Below are 27,799 nucleotides of genomic sequence, written 5' to 3'. Positions count from 1 at the left end.
CAATTTAATATGACTAAGAATGTCTTATTTTGTTTTGCAACTGTGGGTAATGTGGCAATTTGTAACTGAAAACAGCCCATTTTCATTTAGATAACTATTAATTAAAGTATTTTGTAGCTTACTTTTCCTGTACTCAAGGTGGCTAACAACAACAGTGAGACAATTTACCAAAATATAAGCAAAGAGCACAGCATACAATTAAACCATGTAGATTCACCAGAACTTTGACAATATGAGTGGCATGAAATAGGAAGGGCCTATTGCCCTACAGATGGCAGTAGTTGGCAGACAGATTGGTTAGTGTGATTTTATTATTTTACATCTATATCTTAACTTTCCTCCAAGTAGCTGTCTCTCTCCCTTTTATATTTACAACAACTCTGTGAGGTAGGTTTGGCTGATAGACAGTGATTGGTCCAAGCTTCATAGATGAGTGGGGTTTTGAACTCTGGTCTAAAAGCATGTACAAAGAGCATGGATGGCATGGATTGGGCCATAACACATTGCCAATCCCACTTACGTAGGTGTTTTATTAATGCACATTTGTGAATGTTATACCACAGTATTTTAATTGTTAGATGCAGATTTTGCGGAGTCACTTTATCGTACTGAACCTTTTGGAATTTTGTCTATATGCCAATAAAGGTTTGAGATTGAGATTGAATTAATATATAACACTCCTGGAGCTCAGAAGTGGTTTCCAAGCTGCAGGGAACATGCGAGAAGAGACCCCTTTTATGTCATCTACTATAGGAAGAAAAAACCTTTGCACTTCTAATACACCACCGACACACTGATATACAGGAGAACTGTAGTGCTTTTGTATTCTTCAAAAGTTACTGCTTCCATAGATCTGCATCTATAATAACTCAGTGGTAGGTCCCGGGTTCTCCAGGGGAAAGACTCCTGAAACTGTGAAGGGGTGCTGCCAGTCTGTGTAGACAATACTGGGCTCAATGGATCAATGTTCTGACTAAGGTCTGAGGTGGCTTCTTATGCATCTGGTTGCTGCATGATTCTGTGAGTGCTCCATTCACATCTTAACTATGATTTAGCCAATATGTGTGACATTAGAGTGAAGTGAGAGAGACGAGGAAGAGAGTGAAAAGGAAAAAGTCTGGCTGGGTGAGTGATCAAGTATCAATGTGAAAGCAGACAAAAATACTCCCGGTCAAAAGTCAATAAACTGGGTGCTAAAAGAGTAATTTGAAGTGTTCTGGGGATCTTGCTTCACAGCTGCTGTTTAAACAGCTGGCCCTGTAAAAAGGAGAAGAAAATACCTTGAGGGCACAAAGCTTTCTGTGCCAGTAAACTCTTCTCACTTTGTAAAAGTGATGCCAGTTGCTGAAACTGTAGTCATATTGATTGTTTAAAAAACAAACACAGAACAGTATGTTAAGCTAAGAATGCAGCAGCGATGTTAGTCTTGTTCTGTTGGCTTCTGAGCAGAGGCGGCAAAGTTGAAGTCAAGGTCTTTGTACCTCACTAGGCCAAACAAACCATGTGTTGGTACTGGAACCGGTTGTCTTATCCACCCCCTCCAGACCCGAACAGACACTTGGGCCAAACCAGTAATTTCCTGGTGGTTCATTTTTCTGTGCTTGGAAATGTTACTGAAATATCTGGCTTCAGATTTAGTTATGGGAGCTCACAAGGTAAAATATAAGGCTTGCATGTAGAAGGTCACAGGTCCAGTCCTGGCATCTTCAGTTAAAAGGAGCACTTATTCACAAAGCTTAGTCCTTGGAAACCCGCTGCCAGTCAGGGCACCCAACACTGGCTAGATGGGTCAGTAGTCTGACTCCATATAACAGCCTTATATATCGTATGGTATTTTTGCGACTTTACAGATGTAGCTTTCGAAAGCACAAAAGGTTATGAAAACACGCATTTGGCTATTGCATACATGGATTTATTCAATTTCCTGTTGGGGTAGTATGTACCGGGCTTATGATGCAATATATGTGGGCTCTAAATTGCCAGTGTTGTAATTGCAGTGTTCACCAGAGAAATGTAGCTTATTTACTTTAACTCAGCACCATGATTTCAGCATGCCTAAGCGGGGAAAGGGAAGGCAAGACGTGATTTGGCAAGGCCTCTCGCTCCTTTTGGAGCTATTTGTCTCCAATGTTGGCTTCAGAATATAATTGATGCTAAGTCCCTGACACTGATAATTTTGGGTGTTTCCGGTCATGCTTCTGATCAATGCAGAGCCAATACAAAGAACTATTGTGCCAATGCTGGCATGTGCGTGGTATTTGAGCTAGCTTTGGAAGCTATATCAGGGATAACCATTAATCATATCAACCCACATTTCAAGGATGTTCACCACTTACACTGTAACTAAAAGGTGGGAAACCTTTTTCAGCCAGAGGTCTCCATTTCCTTGTGGCAAACTTTGTGGTCGTGGCAGTGGTAGCATGACAGTGGTCAGCAAACCCAGAGGCAGAAGTGGGTGGCACAACAGATGTGCCTCATTACCTCTTTTCTTTTTCTAGTAGGCTACATTACAGCCACACAAAAGTCAAACTGAATTTTCAGGCATCCAGGAAAATAAGAGGCATGATCTCAGTTCAAAGACTTATTCCAGCTAGGGAAAAGCATTCAAAAAGAGCGCAGAGCAAGGCTGGAAAAGGATGTGACATGGGGAGAATCCCAAGAGCCAGATAATGATTTTTGGAGGGCCACTTTCAGCACCCGGGATTGAACTTTCTCAGCCGTACAGTAGATGTTTCATTGATACAATGCGGAGCTGCAACTGCAATAAGCAGTAGCAGCAAATGATGTGCTTATCTAAAATTATCTATTGCCTCAGATGTTGCACCCCAGAAGAATTAAGATTAGTGCTTGAGCATACGTGTAACTGATAGCTTGCAATGCTGACGCTGCATTGGCTCTGAGTAGAGCAGAAGCTGTTTTGTCCGTTACTTGAAACATTCATTGCATGTAAGACCTCCCAAAGAAAGACACAGTTGTCACCAATACAGTGGTACCTCGGGTTACATACGCCTCAGGTTACATATGCTTCAGGTTGCAGACTCCGCTAACCCAGAAAAAGTGCTCCAGGTTAAGAACTTTGCTTCAGGATAAGAACAGAAATCGTGCAGCTGCGGCGCAGCGGCAGCGGGAGGCCCCATTAGCTAAAGTGGTGCTTCAGGTTAAGAACGGACCTCCGGAACGAATTAAGTACTTAACCGGAGGTACCACTGTATTAGTTTAAGATTATTGGCATAATTTTGGCCACAACTTTATTGATTACAGAATGTGAGTGGTTTGCTTAGGCATTAGTTTGACTAGCTGCACCTACATCTCCAGCAGGGCCTTTTAAATGTGTCTGTGCAGTGTATTGGCTTGTATTTTTTGTTTTGTTGTTGTTATGTAGTTTGTGTTTGTGATCTTTGGATGCAGGGCGATCTATAAATGTGATAAATAAATAAACAATTTCTGGCAGAGGATCTGCATTGCATGGAAATGGTATGGGTGTGCATGTGCCCTGACTATTATCTTTGCTTAGGTCTAATTCATAAAATCCCCGCTTTTCCCAAAATAGGCTTTAGTGTCTATGATTGTGGTCCCTGCATCACATCTTGCTTGCTTTGAAAAGGGCGAAGGAACTATTCCTTCAGTTCTTATCCTAGATCTGGGCCCCAGCAAAATACATGAACTGGGTAGGAGTGTGTTTATTCTGTATGTTACTTATTATTAATGATCAAAGGTGTATCCATTGGTTGTACAATTGGAAGCCAACTCATTCAATCCATCTTTTTCTTCCTCTTGTACCCCTTCCCAAAACAAAACCTGTCTGAGGTGGGAGAGAGGAATCACCTGAATATGGTTGAAAGGATTTTGCTGCAAACTCTCCAGTCAATTGTCCCCTTCCATGGCAGCCCCATGTGACACAACACCTTATTCTCAGGGGGAACCCCCTTATCAACCCTCTGAAGATTTTGGGATAGTGCCATGGTGATAGGGAGAGATGAGGAAAAGAGAAATCAGTTGTGTGAGCTGTATCCCATGCACACAACCCATTGGGTACAAACCCAAATTAATTTCTTGCCCACCTTTTTGGACTCACTCTTCACAAGGCAGTTCTGTAAACATCGGAGTGGGTAGGAAACTGAAGGTCATATTTTAATATTTGGAATGCAGCTGTGTGCCAGCAATTTATTTTCAACCCAGTAAGCTGCTAAAATGTACATTTTTCAGATAATATGCTCCTTGTTAAGCTGGCTTGATTTAAAATCCTGAAAGATTTAAAGCTTGTCTAACATCAGTGATCCACATGTTTAACACGAAACAAAATAGTTAAATCATTGTACTGCAGAGACGTGGCCTTCCTTGTGTAAATCTAAGAATGACTAACTTAGAGGTCTCCCACAACTGAGGCCATCTGTGCACCATAAGTTTAAAGCACGATGGCACCAGTCATGGCTCCCCACAAAAAATTAAAAGGAACTGCAGTTTGTTAAGGATGCTGAGAGTTGTTAGGAGACCCCTACTTTCCTCATGGAGCTACTGTTTCCAGAGTTTTCTGGAAAGAGGAATTGATTGTTAAACCAGGAATTGTAGCTCTGTGAATGGGATAGGGGTCACCAAACAACTCTCAGCACTCTGAACATCCCAGGATTTTTTTTGTGGCAAGCTCTGTTTGTTCAAAGTGGTATAATGGTGCTTTAAATGCAAGATAGACTTAGTGGTCACTATAATTCTGTTCCAAAAGAAAACATGGCCACATTTTATGTTATATTATAACAAATTTGAATTGTAATGTAGTATTCATTCATTTTTACAATATATCCCACTTTTCCTCAAAGAAGCTCAAGGTAATGTACCTGATCTCCCCTTTCCATTTTATCTATATGTTGGATTCCAAGGCATTATAAACAGCCTTGTCTCTTTGCTAATGTATTCATATCCAAAGGTATAGTCCTGAATAAACTATCACCACTCTATACTAGATATGTGGGATGAGTTATAGGATTCTAGGCAGGTTGCAGGACAGAGAAGGAAGAAGGCACCATATTTGGCCGTTGATAACTTAGGATTATAAATATATACACCGTTGGCTTCAGATTCCTGCCAGGGAAAGAATATGTTCTGGTAGAGTGTTTTTCCATGCTCAGCCTTATGAGCCCTGCATTTGATTTGAACATTTTCTGTTTCGTTTGTTAGTCAGTGCAGAAGTAGCTCACATTCGTCAGATTTGCTATACAGTATACACGTAGACAGATCTGAGTAAACAACTTTCATGTTTATGAACACATAAACCCATGATAGTACTGACTGCGGGATGACCATGTAAGGTCTGTTTTGCATTCCTTCCCATTTTCTCCAGTAAAAGACATGGCATGTCTGTTGGTTCTTAATAGGGGTGTGCACTTTTGGGCAAATCCTTAAGTACCTTGCTCAGTACATGATTTGCAAAAATTACCGTACCCAAATTTAGGCTTGTTCTGCATAGGTGGCTGGAGCCCCTTTTCAACAGAGGCCTCATTCTCTTCCAGTGTGGCCTCACGCCAGAAGTGCAAAGTGGGCGGAGCAAAAAAAGAGTGTCTCTTTACATTTTTGCAGTGGGTTACATTGCATCCATACAAATGCCTGGTGTAACACACACACACACACACACACACACACACACACACACACACCTGCATACACAAAACTCTCAGTCCTCCATACAGGCAAGGAGAAAGCATGATTACAGCTCTAGGACACATTCCACCCAAGCAAGATATTATTAATATTATCATTCATTCATTCATACATACCCTTTCCATCTGACTGGGTTTCCCCAGCCACTCTGGGCAGCTTCCAACAAAAGATTAAAAAACAGAATAAAACATCAAACATTAAAAACTTCCCTAAACAGGGCTGCCTTCAGATGTCTTCTAAAAGTCGGATAGTTGTTTATTTCCTTGAGATCTGATGGGAAGGCATTCCACAGGGTGGGTGCCACTACCTAGAAGGCCCTCTGCCTGGTTCCCTGTAACTTTGCTTCTTGCAGTGAGGGATCCACCAGAAGGCCCTTGGCGCTGGACCTCAGTGTCCGGGCAGAACAATTGGGGTGGAGACGCTCCTTCAGGTATTCTGGGCCAAGGCCATTTAGGGCTTTAAAGGTCAGCACCAACACTTTGAATTGTGCTCAGAAACATACTGAGAGTCAATGTAGGCACTCAAGGAGGGCACAGAGCTGGCCATTGAGGGCTGTGGCCTGGAGAGTGGCATGGCCTGGGGAGAGTGCCAGGGAAAGGATTGAGAAGCCAGGGAGAGGGCTTGGGGTTGCATCCAACCCCTGGCCCTGAGGTTCCCCACTCCTGCTTTATAGAAATGTTGGAATGCCCTTTCTACCTTTGTTTCAAAGCACATTACAGGAATGGCTTTAGATTTCCCCCTTTAGATTTTGGTGTACAAATATGTAACAGATATTCCATGAAATACACAGGCAAACCTGAACCTAGATGCGATTCATGCTAAAGAAAAAGCAAATGTTCACTCCCCAACCTCTTTAAATAGTAAGAAAAGCAATACCCAGGATATATTAAATCTGTCCTTTATTAAAGTCCTGATTATTTAGCTTGATATATATGAAATACCATGAGGCATATTGGCTTTCCTGGTTGTGTTCCAAAAAGTGACCTCACATTGCATGCAGATATGGAGTGTGATCCTAACTTATGAACTTTAAATTCAGTTTAGCCGCTGCACCATTCAAGAATCAGTACTTGGTTGCCTGCCAGAATTGCTCTGGATTTAACGGCACATAAAATTAAAATCCTGAGCCAGACTTGAAGCGGAATCCTCTCTTTGCATCCACAGAGGAATGTAGAAAGATATATTTCACAGCTCTGCTACCAGAGGGCCTTTTAACTGGAAATGGCAGGGAATGAAACAAAGACTTTATGCAAGCCAGACCATGCAGTGTATGCATTGCTGCTAAACCATTACCCTTCCCCTGCTACAGATAAATTTATGGCCATCTTTTAGGCCTGATTCAGCCTTCAGGAGCAGCGTCCGTGCAGAAATTGCTTAAATGTCCAGGAAAATCCAGACCTATGGCAACCCATAGCTCAACAACTTTTGTGTCTGGATTTTCACTTTCTGAAATATGGCAACCTTCCTCCTCTTCTGGTCAATCTGCTGTTACACTGTCCTGCGCTAAACCATAGCTTGACTTAGCATTCTGCCTGAACCAGAACACCCTTAGCACGCTGCCTGAACCTATGGTTTGCAGTTCATGGTTTGTCTGGGAGAGCTGCATTCTGAAGACTTGCTAAATCAAACCATGGTTTAGCACCTCACAGCAGCAGAATGGCCTAATAATAATAATAATAATAATTTATACCCCGCCCATCTGGCTGGGCTTCCTCAGCCACTCTGGGCGGCTTCCAAAAAAATATTAAAATACCATAATACATCAATCATTAAACGCTTCCCTAAACAGGGCTGCCTTCAGATGCCTTCTAAAAGTCTGGTTGTTGTTGTTCTCTTTGACGTTTGGTGGGAGGGCATTCCACAGGGAGGGTGCCACTACTGAGAAGGCCCTCTGCCTGGTTCCCTGTAACTTGGCTTCTCGCAGTGAGGGAACCGCCAGAAGGCCCTCGTGCTGGACCTCAGTGTCCGGGTAGAATGATGGGGTGGAGATGCGCCTTCGGATATACTGGACCGAGGCAAAGCAGCAACGATTTCTTCTTCCAGAGCTTGTGAGGGCATGTTAAGCCATAGTTTGGTTTAGTGTGATGTGTCAACCAGGCTTAATCTGTATGAACCAAATTTTAATGATAGGGTGCACCCAAGTTTCAAGCTAAGTACAATTGAACCTTCAGAGCGGAGAAAGATGTCGTGTAATTTGTGATCATACTGCTTTGTGGATGGGTTAAAGCTAAATGACCCCTGGATGGTTAAGTCCAGTCAAACTATGGGGTGTGGCGCTCATCTCACTTTCAGGCTGAAGGAGCCAGCATTTGTCCGCAGACAGCTTTCCAGGGCATGTGGCCAGCATGACTAAACTGCTTCTGGCACATGGAACACAGTGACGGAAGCCAGAGCACACAGAAATGCAATTTACCTTCCTGCAGCAAGGGTACCTATTTATTTACTTGCACTGGTATACTTTTGAGCTGCTAGGTTGGCAGAAACTGGGACAGAGCAATGGGAACTCACCCGGATTTGAACTGCCGACCTTCTGATCAGCAAGCCCAAGAGGCTCAGTGGTTTAGACCACAGTGCCACCTGCGTCCCTTTTGTGGGTGGGACTGAAATACAAATAGCATACCAGGCTCAAAGGATCGGACTTCCGAGTTAGCACCATCGGCGAATGGCAGAGTTCCTCCGATTGGAGGAACGGGCTCCGTGGAAACTGGGTCTTCCCGCTGCAGCGAAGGTGGGGACCCGCTAGAAATCCCAGGCGGAGGAGCCTGGGAACATGGAGTTCGGCAGAGCACCAAGAGCGCCTCCCCTACTCGCGGGGAAACCCTTTTTTGGGGCTCCGGAGAGAAGTGGGGTGAGCAGCGCGGTGCAGCGAACCGATTGCTACTTCCACGGAGGGAAGCCGCACAGCCATCGCCGGAGAGCGCTGACTTTTTCCTGTTGACATTCGGACTCTAAACAAGTACCTGTGAGTAAAAACGGAAGATTCGATTAAGAAACCAAGAAATTTATGAACTGGGCACTGAAGCGGGAAGGTTTAAACAGGAAGTCCGCCTTTTGTAAATAGACTGAAGCAAAGACTTTACAATCTAAGAGCCTGGAAAGTTGCTTTAAAGACTGAATTTTCCTGCATTTTCAACCAATAAAACCCCCTTGGAAAGCAGGAGAAAAGGGGGAAAATTTTTGACTGTTTAAGCCTGCAGGAGAGAGAGCAAAGGAATATAAGTTTCCATCGTCTCAACCCTGGGAACGGGGTGTCAGGACAGAAACTGTTGGAGATGTTCATTGATTGAAAGTGGAGTATTTTGACAGACGATTAAAAAAGAGAAACAAATTAACTTCAATGCTGCTTTCTGCTTTTTTAAAGAAACAAAGTATTTGAAAAGCAAAAGTAACTTTCCTTTTTCTTTTGTTGGATACGTTTTTAAAGATGGATACAAATAGAAATTGTGTCCCCTAGAGGGAGCTTGTCAGTCTGTTGCTGCAGTTTATCTGGAGACGTTACAGCTGTGTGATTGGGATCGTGGGACCAGTCTTTTGACCTTGAACAGAAATGCGTTGGGAGGAAGTTTTGGTCTCTGCCCTTGACAAAACAAATGCCTTGCTGGAGCAGTTGCATGAGAGGGTGAATTTGATGAATGAGAAGTTGAACTTGATGACTGCTGTAGCCAGCGAATATGATTTAACAGGAAATAAGTATGAAGAAACTATGCAGCGACCAACTCAGGAAACTGGTTTGATTGGTTTGACTGGGCAAGTGCAAGGGCAGAGGAAGATGGAAGAGGCTGTGATAGCATCCCAAGCAACGCAAATGGAGAGATCCAAAGTCCTGCAGGAGCAAAAGTTGTTGCATTCGAAGATTGAACTTGGAGTGAACCTGGAAGTGTTTGGACTTAAGGAAGCTCTTAAATCTAGTGGGACTATGAAACATGTTGACAATTACTTTTTAGACAATCTTTTTTTGGATTATAAAGATGATGACAGGGAGTGGGACTCTGGGGAATGGGCTGGCTTGATGAAGGAAATTGGAGCTTATTACCGGTTGGAATCCCCCGGAGATCCACTCCCCAAGGAGAAAGGGAAGAAATTAAGAAAGAAACCAACAAAAGACAAGGAAGAGAGCAACTACAAACAAAAACAAGAAAATCTGCAGAAGGGGCATAGAAGAGACTTAAGGGCCTCTGATATAAGAACACCAGATTGATGGACTGGATGGAATGTATAGAAAGGACTGACATAACCCGAAACCAGGAAGAAGGGACGTTGGATAATAGCTAGGCAAAAACCTCTTTTTTATTTTTGGAATTAGTGTAATATTAATGAAATTTTAGGGAAAATGCTGGAAAGGAATTAATTGGCTTTAGTAGAAAGGATTTAAGGAGTTATGTGTAAATATGGTTTAAACTTTGAATTTTAAGGTTTTTAAGATAAGATAAGGTTAAATAAATTAAGGTAAACTGAATTACAGACTATGGCAAAAGATGGAAAGGATATGTTGAATTACCTAATAAGATAGATTGTTAAAACAATTTATTTAAATAAAAATTGAGAAATATGGGAAGAATTTGCTGAAACAACGAATTAAGTCAGAATACAAAAAGGGAGGTGTGAGGAGGTCTAAGAAACAAGTAAATGACAAGATGTAATATGGGATATGTATTTTTTTTCTTCCGTTTTTTCTTTTTTCTGTTGTGTTTTTCTCTGTATTTTTTGTTGTATTTGTGTATTTTTTTTGAAACTTTGAATAAATATGATTTAAAAAAAACAAACAAAGGATCTTTAGACCAGAACAATCTGCAAATTCAAGCAGCACCTCAGTGAAATAAATCAAGTAAATAAGGCATAGTACAAAGGAAAATTAAATCAATAGTACAATGAACATGAATCCTTGGGGTTGTCAGTTCCTTCCTACCTCAAGCATGGAAATCCGCAGCAGTGAATTCAAATGAGCAGTAAATACATATGGATATGGTATAACCATTACAGACATGTGTCATCTCAGAGTGCAAGTGTGTTTCCCTGGGAGAGATGCTTTTCCATGACAATATCAGTCTTCCTGTTTCTAGAAAGTGAATATGTTGGGGGTCGGGAATGCAGAAGTAAAGCCTCTGGCTAATCTTCTCTCATCCCTAAATCTGCAGTAGGGAGAGCTTTGTAATTCGAAGTTCTGTGGGCACACAAATTGCCAGTTCTAAACAGAATAAATGAGTCACATCTTGTATTTAATTCAGGGGCATGCTTCTGCTTTCAGCTTCCATGTCAATGGAAATGTCATCAAAGGGAAGGATAAAGGTCTTCCTTTGAACAAGCCATAATTAAGGAAAATGTTGCCAGTTGTCTGTCTTTCTTAAATAAAATGAAAATTAGATTGGAATAAAGCAGATTTTATCATTGTTTTTTTCCATTTAGATTATCATTTTTTAAAAAAATGGATTTGGGATGCCAATGTACAGAACCACATAAAACTTCTTTAAACATCTTGAGAAATGGACTCTTAGGGAAGAATCTGTTTTCTTTAGAATTTGGCTGTGACTGGGGGAAGCCCTTACAGGGGTCACCAATGTGGTGCCCACTGATACCAGTCTACGGCACCTGTGAAAGGCCTAAGAAAATATGCATTTAAAATGCACAATATGTGAGAGATTGCTTGATAATCCTCTCATCTTCTTTTTTCTCTGCGTTCTCAGCACCTGCATGAAAGTAGGTCAATGGTCTCATGCAACCTTCAACCATAAGCTCCCCATCTCTCCCTTATGTGATGGAAGAGTGTTGCATATGGAACAATGCTTTGTTAGTCCCAAGGACCGTGTGGTGGTACATTAGAATCAAATGTTGGAAGAGCCCTGTTTTGGTTAGGCACAGAAGCAGGAGTTTTTTCAGTAAAGGTATAGAGTTTTGCTGTGCCCAATTCAGGCAAAATGGTTGATTATTTGTTAAATTATGGCTCTTCTGCTTGGTATAGTTCCTGTCTACACACACATGGTAAATGTTTGGAAAAAGCTACAGGGATGCCATCGAGATTTGTCAAATTCCAGGCTGGAAGAAAACTGCAAATATCAGCTTGCTTCCAGATTTGTAAAGAAAAGCAAACTCTATATTTTGCTCTGCCTTTAATGGTATTATTTGCAGTTAGAATTGTGTGCTGGAAAATCAGTATGAAAGTAAAGGAAGTCCATGGATGAGGAACATGAAATTTGCAAAGTGTTTTTTCTACAGCTTATTTGGAGAACCAGTTCCCTGTTTCAGAGGGTTAGTAATGCACTCTGGGGGAGGGAATGTAACTGCAACTTAATTCTTTATTACAGTGTTATTCCAGACACATAATAGACGGGATGACGGCATTTTCTGTCTGCACTGTATCTGTCTAAGGAGAGAGTTCCTGTAAACTCATTCAGTTTTTAAGCACCCTCAGAATAATTTCTTCCAAAGCTTAGAACTGTGTATTCATGAACATTCTCTGCTACATAATAGAGCTGGTCGATGACAGCTGAAGTACTGTAACATAAACACTTTATTAGTTTTAAAGTTGAAATGAACCTACTGAGAGGTAATAACCTTCACATAAATATGAAATTGTACAAAATGCCTTCCTTCTGATGTGAAATTCCTTGGGTTTTGTGAGCTTTCCTTAACCATGAAGAGATGAATTCTATCACTAAGCACCAGTGATCTCTCAGAAAGATTTGTTAAAATGTTATATTTTAAAATTGTCTGGTTTCACAACTGCCTTCAAAATGCAGATTGTATATACAGCAGGTCATGGGAGTGACCCTTGAACTTGTAAATAATCCCTCACTGCACGGTTTCTGGGATGAACTAGGTCTCATGTGAGGGTGTGTCTGATTCTGTCCATCTAGCAATACAGTGGTACCTCGGGTTACATACGCTGCAGGTTACATACGCTTCAGGTTACATACTCCGCTAACCCAGAAATAGTGCTTCAGGTTAAGAACTTCGCTTCAGGATAAGAACAGAAATCGGGCAGCAGGAGGCTCCATTAGCTAAAGTGGTGCTTCAGGTTAAGAACAGTTTCAGGTTAAGAACAAACCTCAGGAATGAATTAAGTACTTAACCCGAGGTACCACTGTATCTGGAAGGCCACAGTTTCCCCATCTCTGTCACAAGAGGTGCCTACTGAGTGTTTATGTGTTGGCTGCTATGCCTATGATCATTTCCTTTGGAGTGATTATAAAGCGTCTTGACATTTGTTCCAACTTGCTGGCAAGTGTAGCTGTAAAATACGGTATCGCTTCCCAAATCCAAACCTGAAATTGCTCTCAAATCAAAATAGTTCACACAGGGAAATGTAATAAGGAATTCATTTGGCTTACTTAGTCTTCTATGATCACATTTTCCAGTATATTACTGGTGCTTTCTTTTCAAAAGCTCCATAAATCAAAGGGGGGCGGTGGGTTGGTCGCAAGTTTATTTCTCATAGTTGCTACTTTTTTTGCTCAGCCTTCTCAGAGCCTATAAGAGGACAAGGGAAAGATATGGGGAAACTGCCAATATGTGCTTTGTAACTCCCAGCCATATCTGTTAGACAGAATACCGATTTTTCTTATCATGTTTATAGGATGCTGTTGTGAACCTAATTTGTTCCTGCTGCTGAAATATACCCACTATTAGTAGCAATCCTATCTTAAAATACTGCTTGAAAACAGAGATGCATTTTTAACTAACTAATCCCCAATAATGTTCAAGCTGGTGACATAATAGCTTGAAACAACAGACTTTTATTGCACAAACTGGATTTTCTCTTTTGCGCTATAAAATCTAGCTTATTGAAAATGTATAATATTCCATGAGTTTGAAGGGTTTCCAAATGGCTTCATTTCCAAGTCTTTATGTCAGCAGTGGCACATTAGGGATAGCAAATTAATGATTTTGGCCTGGGCTTGTGACTCCTTGCATCCTGAATAATAGGACACAGACATTCATTTAGACAACTTTATTTCCAACATCATCATTCAGGGGCCTCAGGCCATGTGGTTTTGACAACTTTTCAGTACAGTATTTAAAGGGAAAGTTGTTCATGAGCTTGAATGGCTGCACTTTCTCTTGTGAGCTGTTGAAATGCTTAGTTCTATTGTATCCAGTTTGAATCAAAGAGAAAGTACGGTAAATGGTGTAACACAGAGCCAATGTGGTGCAGTGGTTAGTAGGCAATTCAATTTCAAACTCCTGTTCAGCTGAGCTTCCTGAGTGGCCAAGGGTTTATCTGTCAGCCTAACCTACCACACAGGGTGGTAGTGATTAGGTTTCTGCACTGCTCTGAGCTCCCCAGTGAATTTCCCTCTATAATTCCTAGTGTTTATATGCCACTTTACAGGGCAAAAGAAAGACCCAAGCTTGGCTTCCTCGACTGCTTTGAATAGGTTTAATTTGGAACACAGAAAGCTACTTTATACCAAATCAGATCATTGCTCCAAGTAGCTCAGTGCTGTCTACACTGACTGGCCGCAGCTTTCTGGAGTTTCAGGCAGGGAACTCTCAGCGCCACCTGCGGATGTCAGGGATTGAACATGGTACTTTCTGCAAAGCAGATACTGTACCACAGGGTTGCGGCCGTTCTCACAAAATGGAAAGATGGTAGTCACTTGTAAATAGCTACCTTGCTCATTGCCTATGGCAACAACTGCCTCCAGGTGAGAAGGGAAGAATATTTATTTGTAAATCAGAAGAAAATTAGCTCTACTTTTTATGCATGCCATATGCATGCCATGTATGAAGCTGCCGTATATTGAATTGGGCAGTCCAGTGTTTCCAATACTGTATGTCATATCCTAATAAGGCAGGCTAGAAATCCATTAATTGTTGTTGTTGTTATTTCATCTGTGAAGAACTCACACCTCTCTCTCTCTCTTTCCCCCTTTTTTCTAGATAAGCTACTAATTCTAACTGTTGCAACAAAGGAAACGGATGGCTTTCACAGATTCATGCAATCAGCAAAGCATTTTAACTACACTGTAAAGGTATTGTGTACCCTCCTCTTTCAAAATATGGAAAATAGTTTCTCTCTGTGTGTGAATTCACACACACACACACACTCATAAAATAAACCACTGTAGAATGAAATCATGGAAAATACCACTTCGGTCATTTGCTGCATACCTTTGCCAATTCAGAATTACTCCCTACTGTAGGTTTAGTAATCTTTCACCTAATCTAGCTCTTAATATTCCAGATGGTGGAGTTTTCTACTTAGCTCAGGAGGCTATTCCACAGGCTTATAGATTTAAGGGCTGGCAAGGTTTTATCCACAGTCTGTGTAAATATTATCTCTTTTCCTTTCCAGTTAACTTATGCTTATGCTTGGTAACTATTTTCATCCGAAAGCATCCCCCTTATATTCTGCATCTTCAGAATAAAATGCATCCATTTCTTGGAATTTATATCTCCTCCTTATTTTTGGCCTTATCCCAACTGCTGCTTTAGAAAAGTTACTTCTGCGAGGAATGTGTGCTCCTCCACTTGGTTCTGTAGGAAAACACTGATAACTGAAATAGGCTGTAAAGGACTTAGCACTTCAACTTTAAAGGGAATTTCCTATCAGAGAGGTTCAGAGCAATGGAGGTCAATAAAAAATATTTTGCTTAGCAGATTCCCACGGGCCTGACTGCAAGGCATAGAGATATGACATGTACTGAGTCAGATTACTGGCTAATCTAAGTTTAATATTGCTACACTGACCAGTAGCAGCTCTCAGGGGTTTTGGACAGGAGATTTTCTCACTCCTACTTGGAGACATTAGTGACTGAACTTTGAACTTTCTGCATGCAATGCCTGCACTCTGCCAGTGAATGTAGGAAATTTAGGAAACTGCATTTCACCGTGTCAGTCCTATGGTCCATCTAATTCAATGCTGTCTACACTGACTGGCAACAGCAAAAGATTTTAATCCCAGCCCAACCAGAGATTGAACCTGGGACTTATTGTACCACTGAGCTATGGCCCTGCCTCCTTTTAAAAGCCCTTTTTAAAACCATCAGTATTTGCTTGCTACTTAATATGTGACAAAGAAGCTGGGTCATGCCTGCCATCACAATCAGGCTCCGCATGCTGTTTTGTGAGCAGGGCTAAGAACTTTTGTGTATGTAAGGTCTTTCCACATAATCAGGATTCAGCAACCCCCAAAAAGGTAATTTCCAGTTGTGTGGACATTTCCTATACATGCACAATTTATTTTGTGCACGGAAGGAAGAGGCTGGTGTAGGCAACACGCAGTTCTCTTAATTCAGTTCTCAGAGCCTTTATCCCTTTTCTTCAGCTAAAATAGATTAAAAAGAAATCCCGGCCAGCCAACTAAACAAATACTATTCCATCCTGAATGCACCATCTGTTCTGGCACCTCAACACTATGAAGGTGCTTTAGCTGTGATAGCATGAATGTTTATCCCACTGTGATGGCCAGGAATGAAACACAAGCAGTGCAGGATTCCTTTTTGCAAATGAGGCAAAACTTTACAATTACCACTGCCCAATGAAACTCCTCCAACATGCGGATTAGTGGTGTTTGTCTCCACTGTCCACAGTGTCCTAGTCCAGTTGTGATTTATCCTTGGAAATACTCTACTTATCTAGTTTAAGAATCAAAAGCTTTCCCCTCTCTTTCTCAGCAATTTGGTGCTTTGAGCGACTTATGTGGTGGAAAGTAATTGCTGGGTTACTGTTTGCTTAGGAATCGCCTCTCATATTTCTAGAGTGATGTCATAGTGCTCAGGACTGCTTGGGACATGGAAAATTTATGGGCAGTGAAATCCTGTCTTTAATATGTCTAAACTGTTGGAAGGCATGGGAGGTGTGTGTTGAGCTTTGTTGTAACTTGTTTTCAGCCTAAACATGTTCACTTCAAAATAAGTTTCTTTTCTACTCATTGACGTACAGGAAATGCACCGAGAATTAAAATGTGATAGGGAAACAGTGTTTCTTCTTTGGAAGTGAATTGAGGATCCCCCCCCCTCTAATCCACTAGATAGGACAACAGTAATCATATTTAAGAAAAAGTCTGATTTAGAAAGGGTTGAGCATTTGACAGGCCCCATAAGACCTGAGAAACTGGCTGATAAAATGATAGCTGACTTTTTACTAGCCCTCCATAATCCACTTGCAGCTCTGTCTTGTGCAGTTTATTGATTGATTGTGTTTGTACCTCACTCTTTTCCCCAAAGGAGGCCAGGGTGTCAAACAATTCAATTTAAAATAAAAACCCCTATTTAAATCCAATTAAATACCACCTTAAAACATCTAAGGGGGACGTGGGTGGTGCTGTGGTCTAAACCACTGGGCCTCTTGGGCTTGCCCATTGGAAAGTCGGCGGTTCGAATCCCCATGACTGGGTGAGCTCCCATTGCTCAGTCCCAGCTCCTGCCAACCTAGCAGTTCAAAATCACATCAAAGTGCAAGCAGATAAATAGGTACCACTCTGGCAGGAAGGTAAACGGTATTTCCGTGTGCTGCTCTAGTTTCACCAGAAGTGGCTTAGTCATGCTGGCCACATGACCTGGAAAAACTGTCTGCGGACAAATGCCGGCTCCCTCGGCCAGTAAAGCGAGATGAGCACCTCAACCCCAGAGTCGTTCACGACTGGACTTAACTGTCAGGGGTCCTTTACTTTTAAAAACATCTAAAACACCTAAAAACATTAAAAAGCTACCACAGACCCCCACAGTTACTAATTTTAAAGTTCCATCAGCTGTCAAATGCCTGGGTAAACAGGAATGTCTTTATATTTCTCTGGAAAGTTGATAAGGAGGGAGAAAGACATAGCTCACCAGGGAGGCATTCCACCAATGGTGAACTACCACTAAGAAGACTCATGGGTCATGGGTCAGTGCCAAAAAGGCAGGAGACAGAAGCAACGCCACTAACAGCCTCCTCTGCTGACAGTAGGGCTTGTGGTGATTTACTGCAACCAGTGCCTTTATTTCCAGCAGCAGGTATTGGTCCCCCCCCCCCCGCCAAAGTCAAATCCATTGATGGACAAACAGCCAGTTCACTGGGTGAATGCATTCTCTGGTACCTGTAACAAGCAAGTTGGAGTTATGGACTGCCCTAGTCCGTGGCTTTTGCCATTGACAGTTGTTTGTGTTTTTGCTTGGAGATGTCTGCAGTTGTAGCAGATGTCCATCAGGAGAATACCAGGAGATACCAAGACCTACTGGCAGAGGAAGAAGCCCATCAGAGGACACATTAACCAGTCCCCCTGGAGCTGACACTAATTTATGGGATGAAGACCAAATACTATCTCACTGCTGATCAATAATGGTCCAGGTTGTGACAGCACACTCTTCTCAAGACCCTTCATTATTTATCTTAGGTGCTGGGTAAAGGCGAAGAGTGGAAAGGAGGAGATATTCTAAACTCTATCGGAGGAGGTCAGAAAGTACGCCTGTTGAAGTCTGCATTGGAATCGTATGCTGATCAAGAGGATTTGGTGGTTATGTATGTTGACTGGTAAGATAACTTACTTATTTTGGATCCTGTACTTTGGACTGTGGAGGAAAATCAGTTTTGTTGTGACATGCTGTTGGTTAACATGCATATATTTCCCTGTGTCCTAGTTTTTAAATGGGGAAAGCTAGTGTTTCTTTCCACTTCCAGAGATTTTACGCTGTATAAGAAGCAGGCTTTGTTTGTTTAACAGATTTACAGATGCAGAAACTGTCAGCGGGGCATGTTGTGTTCCTTGAAGGGAGTGGATGTTATCTAGCTTCAAGAAGCTGTGAGACACACAGTCTAAAATAAACATTCCTGCTTTATGAGTTAGAAATTCCTGTCAGAAGTAAATGGGTAAATGACCTGCACAATTGGCAGTTAAATAAGAAAGTGTTCTTATAAAGAATGCACAGTGAGCGGTAGCAGCAAATTTATGTTAAACTTACAGCAGATTCCTTCAACCTGGTGCCCTCCAGCTCTTTTGCCTGACCAGTGGCCATGCTGGCAGGGGTTTATGGGGGCTGAAGTCCAACAACATCTGGAAGACAGCGTATTGGCTAATTTCTAAAATTTAGAGGTCCAGTGCTGGGATGCAAGCTTTCCTGATGTTGTAATTCTTTCTGACTTGGGAGACTTCCTTCACCAATCTCAGATGTTTTGTGTGGAAACTGGCTGAAGTTATTCAATGATGCCCTTCATACATGCTCCTAGATCTTCTCCCCCAGCCCCATGTTTTCCAGGCCCTCCTATTGAAGAAAATTGCAGGGCTGAGCCTGGTGATCCATAATTCATATGAGGCTCAGAAGTAGAAGCTGTTATTTTGGAGCCCTAACTCTTAGGGTGCATGTTTTATAATTAATTGGTGTCTCCTTTCAAAAACATTTTAGACATTATTTTGTATTCTGTGTGTGTGTGTGTGTGTGTGTGCGCGCACACACACACACACACACATACATTTCCCCCTGTATTCTGTACAGGTTTATAGCTAAAGTGGGAATTTCACCCAGGTTGGAGTTTGCGAGTAGAGAATCAGAGGCAATTAATCCCGAGGAAATGTTTAATGGGATTAGAGTTGCAATAAAGACTATCACAGTGAAGTCTATTCCCTTCATACGATGTTGGACTACAACTCCCATCAGCCCTAGCCAGTACCAACCGATAGTCATGGATGATGGGAGTAATAGTCTTAACAGCATGGGACAGCCGGCCATTTCCTGGTCTGTTCTGTTTGGTTTACTAGCATAAAGATTCAGACCCTTTGCATGTGGTCTTTGTGTTACAATAGTGAGTGTGGAAGGGAAAAGTCTGAATCCTGCCTGCTGGCTCACTTATTGCACTTGTCCTTCACATGTTGAAGATGACATTTGTACAAAAGTGTCTAAGCATATACATGTCAGCAGGTGTGGATTCTTAATGATGAATATCCAGTGCTATTTTTCTAGAAAAAGAGGTGCTGGAACTCACCATGAACACCTCCCTCGTTCTCTTAGAATAGCAATGGCACCCACCTGAGAGATGCCAGAAATGAGTTCCTGTGAGTTCCCTCTTCAAAAAAGCCCCTTACGTAACCTTCATTTTTCAAGTGTGCGACATCGCCTTCAAAGCATGGAGGCTGGGCACCATGAATGAGCCAACCTAGTTGGTAATGCCCTCCCCACCCTGAATATCTAGCTCTATGGGGAATAACTGTCTGGACTCGGCTTCAGTCACTTACACATGGCCTGTGGAAGCCTGCCAATCTAACTTCCTTCCTATGGGAGAAATGGCAGGTCATCTGGCTGAACTTAACACCGCAGCACAGCATTCTCTGCTTCCCACAATTAGCTAGGAGAGCAGCTTCTCCAAGACTTCAAAGCAGGCTTTAAAACATTCTCAAGGTGAGAAACTCAAATAATAAGAAAGTGGAAGACTTGATGTGTAATGTAATGAGCTGCACATTTCTTCTGAAACTTGCATGCTGTTAGAGTTTCAATTTCTGTTCATAAGCTTTAGATGCATATTCTTACTTTTTAAAAACTTACTTGAGTCTTGCTTATATTGTTAGTGTCAGGGGCTCAGGAGCTGAGGCACAGGGAAGATGGGAGATGGAGAGCGAGGGGGAGGAATCCGAAGGGAGCGTAGGAGGGGACAGTGGTCCGAGGGATTCCATGAGCCTCTCCAGCGAATCGGAAGATTCACAGAAGGGAGCGCCAGTGGCCAGGGGCAGGGGGGTCCCAAGGGGAACGCCCCAGGAGCAAGGGGGCAGCAGGGACTCCCAGAGCAGTAGTTGGAAATCAGGACCAGCTTCCCCACCAGAGCAGAGTAGGGGGGGGAAGAGTCCCAGGCATCGGGGCCAGTGCTTTCCCCACCAGGGAGAGGAGACGAGGCAGAGTCTACCACGCCTCCCTCGGAGAGTCGGACAACGGAAGGGAGGTGTCGCGGAAGAGGGAAGCAGTGATAGAAGTAGTGTAACGGTTAGGAGAAAGGTCACTGGGTTGGCGCGAGAAGCAAGTTCAAATGTACAGGAGCGCGGGACAGCAGAGAGTGAGGATTGGGAACCGGGTCCTAAAGCACGCCGGAGGCAGGGGGAGGAGCTAAGCGACTCAGCGTCGGAAGAGTCCAGAAAGGGCAATGCCCCAGAGGGCAGGAGGACCCAGAGGAGAAGAGAGCAGCGCAGGAGGTGGAGCAGGGCTAGGATCTTAAACTGGTGTGGAAGGGGCGGAGACTCAGACGGGACTTCGCCGATCTAGAGTCTAGACGTAGGGCTGCACGCTCTGGCTTTGAAATGGAAATTAAACTTCAATAAAGACTTTTGTACATAACATCAGCCTGGCGTTGGTCCTCTGTGAGCTGGGACCTAGAGGCAGCTCTGACAGTTAGGTACATTCAGGCTAAGACCTTTCATATACCTCAAGCATTTGAATGTTGATATCTGGTGGTTTTTAGCTGCTTTCTGTTTTATTGCTCTCTCTCTCTCTCTCTGTGTGTGTGTGTGTGTGTGTGTGTGTGAGAGAGAGAGAGAGAGAGAGAGAGAGAGAGAGATTTGTGGCAGGAATTGTGTACTTTGTGGGGGCTGTTTACTGTGATCATTTTTAGATGTCGTTGTATATTTTCAATATTTACAATGTCGCCTTGACATCTTTGGGTATAAGGCAACACATGAATTAATAATAATAATAATAATAATAATAATAATAATAATAATAATAATTTATTTATTCAATAAAAATTTATATACCCCTTGATTGTAGAAAAAAACTTCAAATGACTTGCAGATTCTCCCAGTCGCTCATGACACAAAAAGTATGGCCTGGTAAATTGTGTTTTGCCATGAGGCAAATGTTTTCATGATAGGAAAAATACTCACTTTGGCCACTTTGGAACAGGCAGAATTTCAAAGCTATTAAACCCCATGGTTGATATAGCTATTTATAACTGATAACAAATCTGGAATTGGAATTTGTAAACATACTTTAAATATTTAAGCCCTTCCACTCTGTCATATGGCTGCTACTGTTACCACTTCAAAAGTTGTCTGAATGCCTTAATATGCTGCCACTCTGGGACACAGAAAAGGAAAGGAATAACATGAGGTCATTCCGTCTTGTGGTGGAAAAATGTTGTCTGGGAGATCATACTCTAGAGAGCATCTGGTTCCTGTCACTGACTGAAAGTTCCTGCTACAACTTTGCAAAAAGGGAAAATGCAGCTCTGAGCCAGGCACCACTTTCTCCTCTCAGAGCATCCCCTGTTTCACTCTGTGCTTTAGGTCCAACTCTGGGGTTAGCCAGCTTGAATGGAGGGTTGTCTGGAGCACAAGCCAGCCATTTTCATTTATTCATTTTATATTTTTTGTTGAGAGCTGGAGAAACTCCAAGGCACACTTTTCACATTTCTTCTGCCAAACTTTGGGGAAAAGCAAAACAGTGGGAGTCTTCATGAACCCACTGGGTAACATTATACAGCTTACTTAATAGGCTTCCTTCCCTGCAAAGTTTCTAAATACCTGCCGTTCCGCTTGGAGCAAAAGACAAGCTTTTGCCTTTTCCCCCTTACCTCTTGTTAATCAGCAGCTTTCTGTTCCAGCTTTCTTTTGCAGTGAGATTATTTGCCTCTACAAAAAACACAGCATGTCAGTCAACCTTACCTGTGTAATAGTTACCTATTTTCCCATGTGTTTAAGCTTTCTGAGATCTACATGAGAGGCCCTTCATCATTTCTCCTGCCATCATATGGGATGTGGGGGGGAGATGGCTACCAGGGAAAAGGACCTTTTCCTTGATTGTGCCTCTACTCTAGAACATATTCTCCAGAGAGGCTCACTTGGCACCCACCTGCCAATTTATATTCTTTCTTGTGCTTTATTTTCTGTTCTGTTTTTAAGCAAGAGATGCTATTTTAAGTATATTTTTGGAGCAACCAAAAGCAGGATATACATTACAAGAAATCAATGGATCAATTATTTCTTCAGTCTCTGAGTTTGATTCTGAAGCAAATAATCAATGTAGCCTTGTATACTTGATTGATGGTATGTCAGTTCCTTGCTATAGAGACAGAAATAACCCTTCACTTCTGAGATATATATATATATATGTAGGTAATTCTATATATGCATATGTAGTTATGTATATACATACATATATATATGTGTGTGTGTGTGTCCCAAATCTCAAATCAGCATTCTTTTTTCTTTTTCTTTTTCTTTTTAATTTTCAAATTTTGAAATAACATTTTTTTACACACACAAACACTTGTTTACATTAAAACCATAATGTATGTCAATACATGTATGGGGTTCCCTGAACCCCCAGACATCTCTCTACCCCTCCCATGGCTTCCAAATTTTTTCCTTCCTTTTTCATTGCATCTAATTGCATTTATCTAACTTATTACATTTCCATTTTTATCCTTTATCGTTTTAAATTACAAGTGCTATATCAATCCTGCTAACGTTTTTAAATGTTTATAGTGATCTTTAATAATATTCTATAAAGTTATGCCATTCTTTGCTGAATTTATTGTCCTCTTGGTGCCTCAAATCAGCAGACAATAAATTCAGCAAAGAATGGCATAACTTTATAACACGTTCTGGATCAATCCAATGTATGCAGATGCAGCGCAAAAGTCAGTGCCCTCTGTCTTGAACACGCCTTCTCCTTCAGAGAAGGCATTGTTGTTGTTGTTTTTCTGTGAAAAATAGCTTGCTATGGTTTCCAGCAGGGATGGGTAACCTGTTGCGCTCCACATATTGTGGACTCCAGCTCCCATCAGCCAGGAAAGCAAATGGTCAAGGGCAATGGGAGTTGCAGTGCAATAACATTTTGAGGCACCAATCTAGACAAGACTTTTCAATACCAGGTGCTGAATTCCTCATCCCTGATTCACAGTATTTAAAACCTAAGTGTGGATATTGTTGCTGTTGTTGCTGTTCATCTCTATAATCGTTTCAAGGTGATATACAATAAAATAGCAGGGGAAACTGTTAAAAGCTTTATCTTTCTATGTAAAAGGCTTCTGTGCATTTTCACACAGGTTTCAGTCCTCTCAGGGAAATGGAGACCAGATACAGCAATAATTTATTCCACTACAGTAGTGAATTCTGACAGTCTGGCTCTATATAAAGGACTTCAAGTACACCATTTCAGAAACGTGTTCCTGAGTTTGCAGACGACACCAGTATTGCAGCTGAAGCAAGGATAGATTTTCAAACTAAAATATCATGTTTCAAGTCTATGAGTGAAATCAATATTGTTTTGCTAGCTAAGCTTCCCTCTTCTCCTACCAACAAAGGATTTCTTTTTTAAAAAAGAAAGTGTAAAGGCCAGAAAATACATCGCCAAATCACATCATAACTTCTGAGCAAGGCATTCCTTTGGCAGTGGAACTTTACCATGGCCAGTGTGGCTTTTTTATATGATCCACTACTGTCATGCTGCCAGTGGTTTTAATTCAGATTAGGTAACCCTGAAAAACTTTTCTTCACACATTGCTCTTACAGGGCTTCATTATACAGTACTTCTTTGACCTGATTGGAATGAATTTTTGGTTTCCTCCACCCTTCAGGAAATACCTTGCATTTACAGTACAGTGGTGCCTCGGGTTACAAACACTTCGGGTTACAGACTCCGCTAACCCGGAAGTAGTACCTCAGGTTAAGAACTTTACCTCAGGATGAGAACAGAAATCATACGGTGGCAGCAGGAGGCCCCATTAGCTAAAGTGGTACCTCAGGTTTAGAACAGTTTCAGGTTAAGAATGGACCTCCAGAATGAATTAAGTTTGTAACCAGAGGTACCACTGTATTCCATTTCTTTATATCTTTCAACTCTTCAGAGAATGCTAATGCTCCTTGGGACATTTTTCTAGGTCTGCTATGTTTTGCTAAGCATTTATCTACTTCAACAGTTGTAAACCTTCTGAAGGATCATATTATACATTTCCTACAGGCCCAATTCTGCACCTGTCTATCAGATTCTTATCCCAGTTTTCTCCAAAAGCAGAAGGCTGCAAGCTTGGGTACCATCACTCACTTCAAAACTACCTTGTTAGACAGGTTGGGATAAAAATAGAGACTTGCTCAAGTTAGGCTTTGTGGTTGAGTAGCCATTCAAATGAGGGTTTCCTTGGGTCTAGTCTGACACCCCTGCCCACACCACATTGCTTTTCTTTGTTCTTTTCAGGCCACATTAGACTTTCGGGGGAGCCATGACTGTCAAAGTGGGATAATAGTCCTTTATATGTGAGGCACAGATGTTCAGACATAGGCCCCTTGTTCTGTGATCCAAGGTCCCCCCCTCCTCTTTTGAACCTGTTATGTACTGAAGTTCTCACCCTTGGCCAGCAGGGGGATACTGTAGATAGTTTTCACTCAGGTCCACATATGCAATTAAGGGATTGAAAGTGACATTCAGTGATTGGATAGTTACAGAAAGTGTTACAGTTGCAATGTAGTGGAGCTCTATATAAGCAGGCTGGCTGAACCCTTTAGTTCAGTTCTGTTCTGGCCTGTGAATAAACAAGAGCTGTTTGAAGAATCGCTGTGTCATGTGATATGTTCACCCACAACTTAACAGAACCCATCACCATCTGATTCTACAGTAAGCAGATTGATATCCAAGCATTATGTCTGGTGGAAGGGCCCCACACCGTGAGGGGTGGCCTTGCTGTCTTGCATTGGTTCTGTCTCTTTGAATGCTCTGCTCACTTAGATGTTGTTGCACTTGTTAGATCAGCACTGTGTTAATGGCCCTCAGGTGCTGTAACATTGCCAAGGAGAAGTAGGGCCCTTAAGCCTTTCCTAAGTGCTGCTTGAGTGTTTCTGTTCCTCCAATGGCGGTTCAATGGCCTCCACCCCCCACCCCCAGGAGAGAGAGCTTGGCCAGAGCTAGATATGCAGTTGCAGCCAAAGGACAAACACAACTTGCATATGTAGCTCACAGATGTCTGAAATGTAACTCTACCTACTTTGGTACAGTGACACCATCCTTTTATGCAGCTGGGCAATGCTTCCAGCTTAAACATAAAAGGAGTTAACAAAAAGTAAGAGGACTTCATAATTTAAAAAAGCAGTCTGGTAGTATGAGGAGAAAAAATAATATTTTGCAATGCAAAGTTCTGCCTGACGCTGCTGTAAAGCTTCTGTCACTGAAATGCAGCCAGATCATGATCCTGTGCCTGCTGTTTTTCACATAACCTGTCTTTAAACATAATGTGACATGCTCATTTCAAATCCTTTTCTTGTTCAGTCCTCCACTCCAGTTCTTGGGAAAGCCCCATTGAAGAGGTATTGTTTTCCTTTGTGATGCCTAGAATGTCCCATTTCCTGGAGAAATGCTTCCTGGCTCCTTCTCTACCATCAGAGCTGGTTGTGGATTCCACAAACATTGCCAGCACTTTTATATAATTTTATAATGAATTGATTTTAGAATGCAGTATTATTTTACTGTTGTTAGCCGCTCTGAGCCCGGCTTTGGCTGGAGAGGGTGGGATATAAATAAATTATTATTATTATTATTATTATTATTATTATTATTATTATTATTATCTGTCCTAGAAAGTATAGGTCTCTCCCTCCCTAGGCTGAGTTGGCCCCATTGATGAGGTTTCCTTCTCTTGCCTCTGTTGGACTAGGAAGTCTATATAGAAGAAAGCAAAAAAGGAAAGCACACCTTGTGTCCTTCAGATGTTTTGGTTTCCAACTCTCATAGTTTGTAACCAGTGGCCATGCTGATTGGGGCTGATGGGAGTTGCAGTGCAAAACATCTGGCAAGCACCAGGCTGATGATGGAGGAAACCAAGGTGTGGCAGCAGCAAGAAAATATAGGGTTGTGGAGAAGATGACAAGCAGAACATAAAATGAAGAATACAGTGGTACCTCAGTTTTCTAACGTCTCCGTTGATGAACATTTCGGAACTCGATTGCCAAAAACCCAGAAGTAAATGTTTCCATTTTTGAACGCATCTTGGAAGTTGAATGGGCATTGTATTTTTCTCAATTTTCTCTGTAAATTTGCAGACTGCCCTTTGCGCCTCGGTTTTTGAATGTTTCAGAAGTCGGATGGTCTTCTGGAACAGATTACATTTCAAAACCAAGGTTCCACTGTACATCTTTCACATCCTCAGTAGTTTAGTAGAGAGGAAACCTGTTTGAGTGCACATTTCATGACTGCAAAAAGAACGAAAAGAACAAGGCCTTCTTTTTCTTCCCCTCATGTGGTTTAAAACTGCCAAATGACAAGGACCTCTACAGCTTATGCATTTGTGGTAGTAGCTCTCTGGAGAGAGACTGGAGGAGAAGGGGAGCTGGGGAGACAAGGAGGGGAAGGATAGAGGCAGCCAAGATCTTGGACTGCTGAATTACCAGATGCAGGGGAATACAGTTTGGCAAGCTTGTGGTCGGGGAGAGGAAAATGAAAGGAGGCATAAGTCTTCTTTATTCCCTGGTAATGGATCCGTGTGTCCAGAAAATATTTGAAGTGCTGTATAGGGAGAACTAGAGACAACCTGGAAAGAATTTTTTTTGGGAGGGGGGGGGACCCTGTAATAAGACAGTGCAGATGCACACATGTAACACCAAGCTGTAAAACAGTGTTATTAAAATCCAAAACAGCAATTCTGTTCTCTTAAGCTTTCCAAAGGCCATTAAAATAGGTACAGCTGAACATATAACCCAGTAGCATTGGATGTAATGACTGAGCTAAGTAACTTTCAGAGAGGCAAGTAGTCTGTGTTTTATTGACTAGTCAGTTTTATTAACTGTGTTTGCAAAGAAGGTAGACATTGGATGAAAAGGGCATGGTGATGGCAGAATAGAGATTTGCCTGAGTGGAATCAAGTCAATAATTGCTCCGGTTCCTAGACAAAGGCCTCCTTGAGTTAATGAATTTGCAGTGCAATGATTCCAACAGGGGCTCATTCATTGTTAGCCCTTTTCATGGTTTTATACAGAAAGCAGGGGTTTCTTTTTGCAAACCGTGTGTGTTGTGACAGAGCCCTGTGTCTTAAGACCTGCGGTAGCGTCTATAATAACCTTGTTCTACTGAAAGTTGGCATGCCAAAGCCAACATATCGGTTTTCTTCCAGGGAACATGCGTTGGCAAAGGAAGAACACAACAAGTGATTGTTATAAACCACCTTAATGAAAAGCAGCCCATTTTGCACTCTGCTGCCCTTTTGTATTGGTATCACTCCTTGTCAAAGGACCATTGTAATGCTTTGTATATACTGAATGCTGCAC

The 27,799-nt window shown here is 42.0% G+C and overlaps 1 protein-coding gene across 2 annotated transcripts in view; it reads left to right on the top strand.

The window, feature by feature from the left end:
* The window catches only part of PLOD2 (procollagen-lysine,2-oxoglutarate 5-dioxygenase 2), a 65,389-nt gene that overhangs the window by 6,469 nt on the left and 31,121 nt on the right, over positions 1-27,799 (top strand). For both annotated transcript variants that reach the window (XM_081862385.1, XM_081862384.1), the window contains exons 2-3: positions 14,530-14,621; positions 17,966-18,102. In XM_081862385.1, coding sequence (XP_081718511.1) covers positions 14,530-14,621; positions 17,966-18,102 — 229 coding nt within the window. The remainder of the gene's footprint in view (positions 1-14,529; positions 14,622-17,965; positions 18,103-27,799) is intronic.

The sequence above is a fragment of the Podarcis erhardii genome, assembly GCF_964252035.2.
Source record: "Podarcis erhardii genome assembly, chromosome: 5".
Taxonomy (NCBI): Eukaryota; Metazoa; Chordata; class Lepidosauria; order Squamata; family Lacertidae; genus Podarcis; species Podarcis erhardii.
The sequence above is the reverse complement of the archived record's forward strand: the minus strand, read 5'-3'. Positions and strand labels throughout refer to the sequence as shown.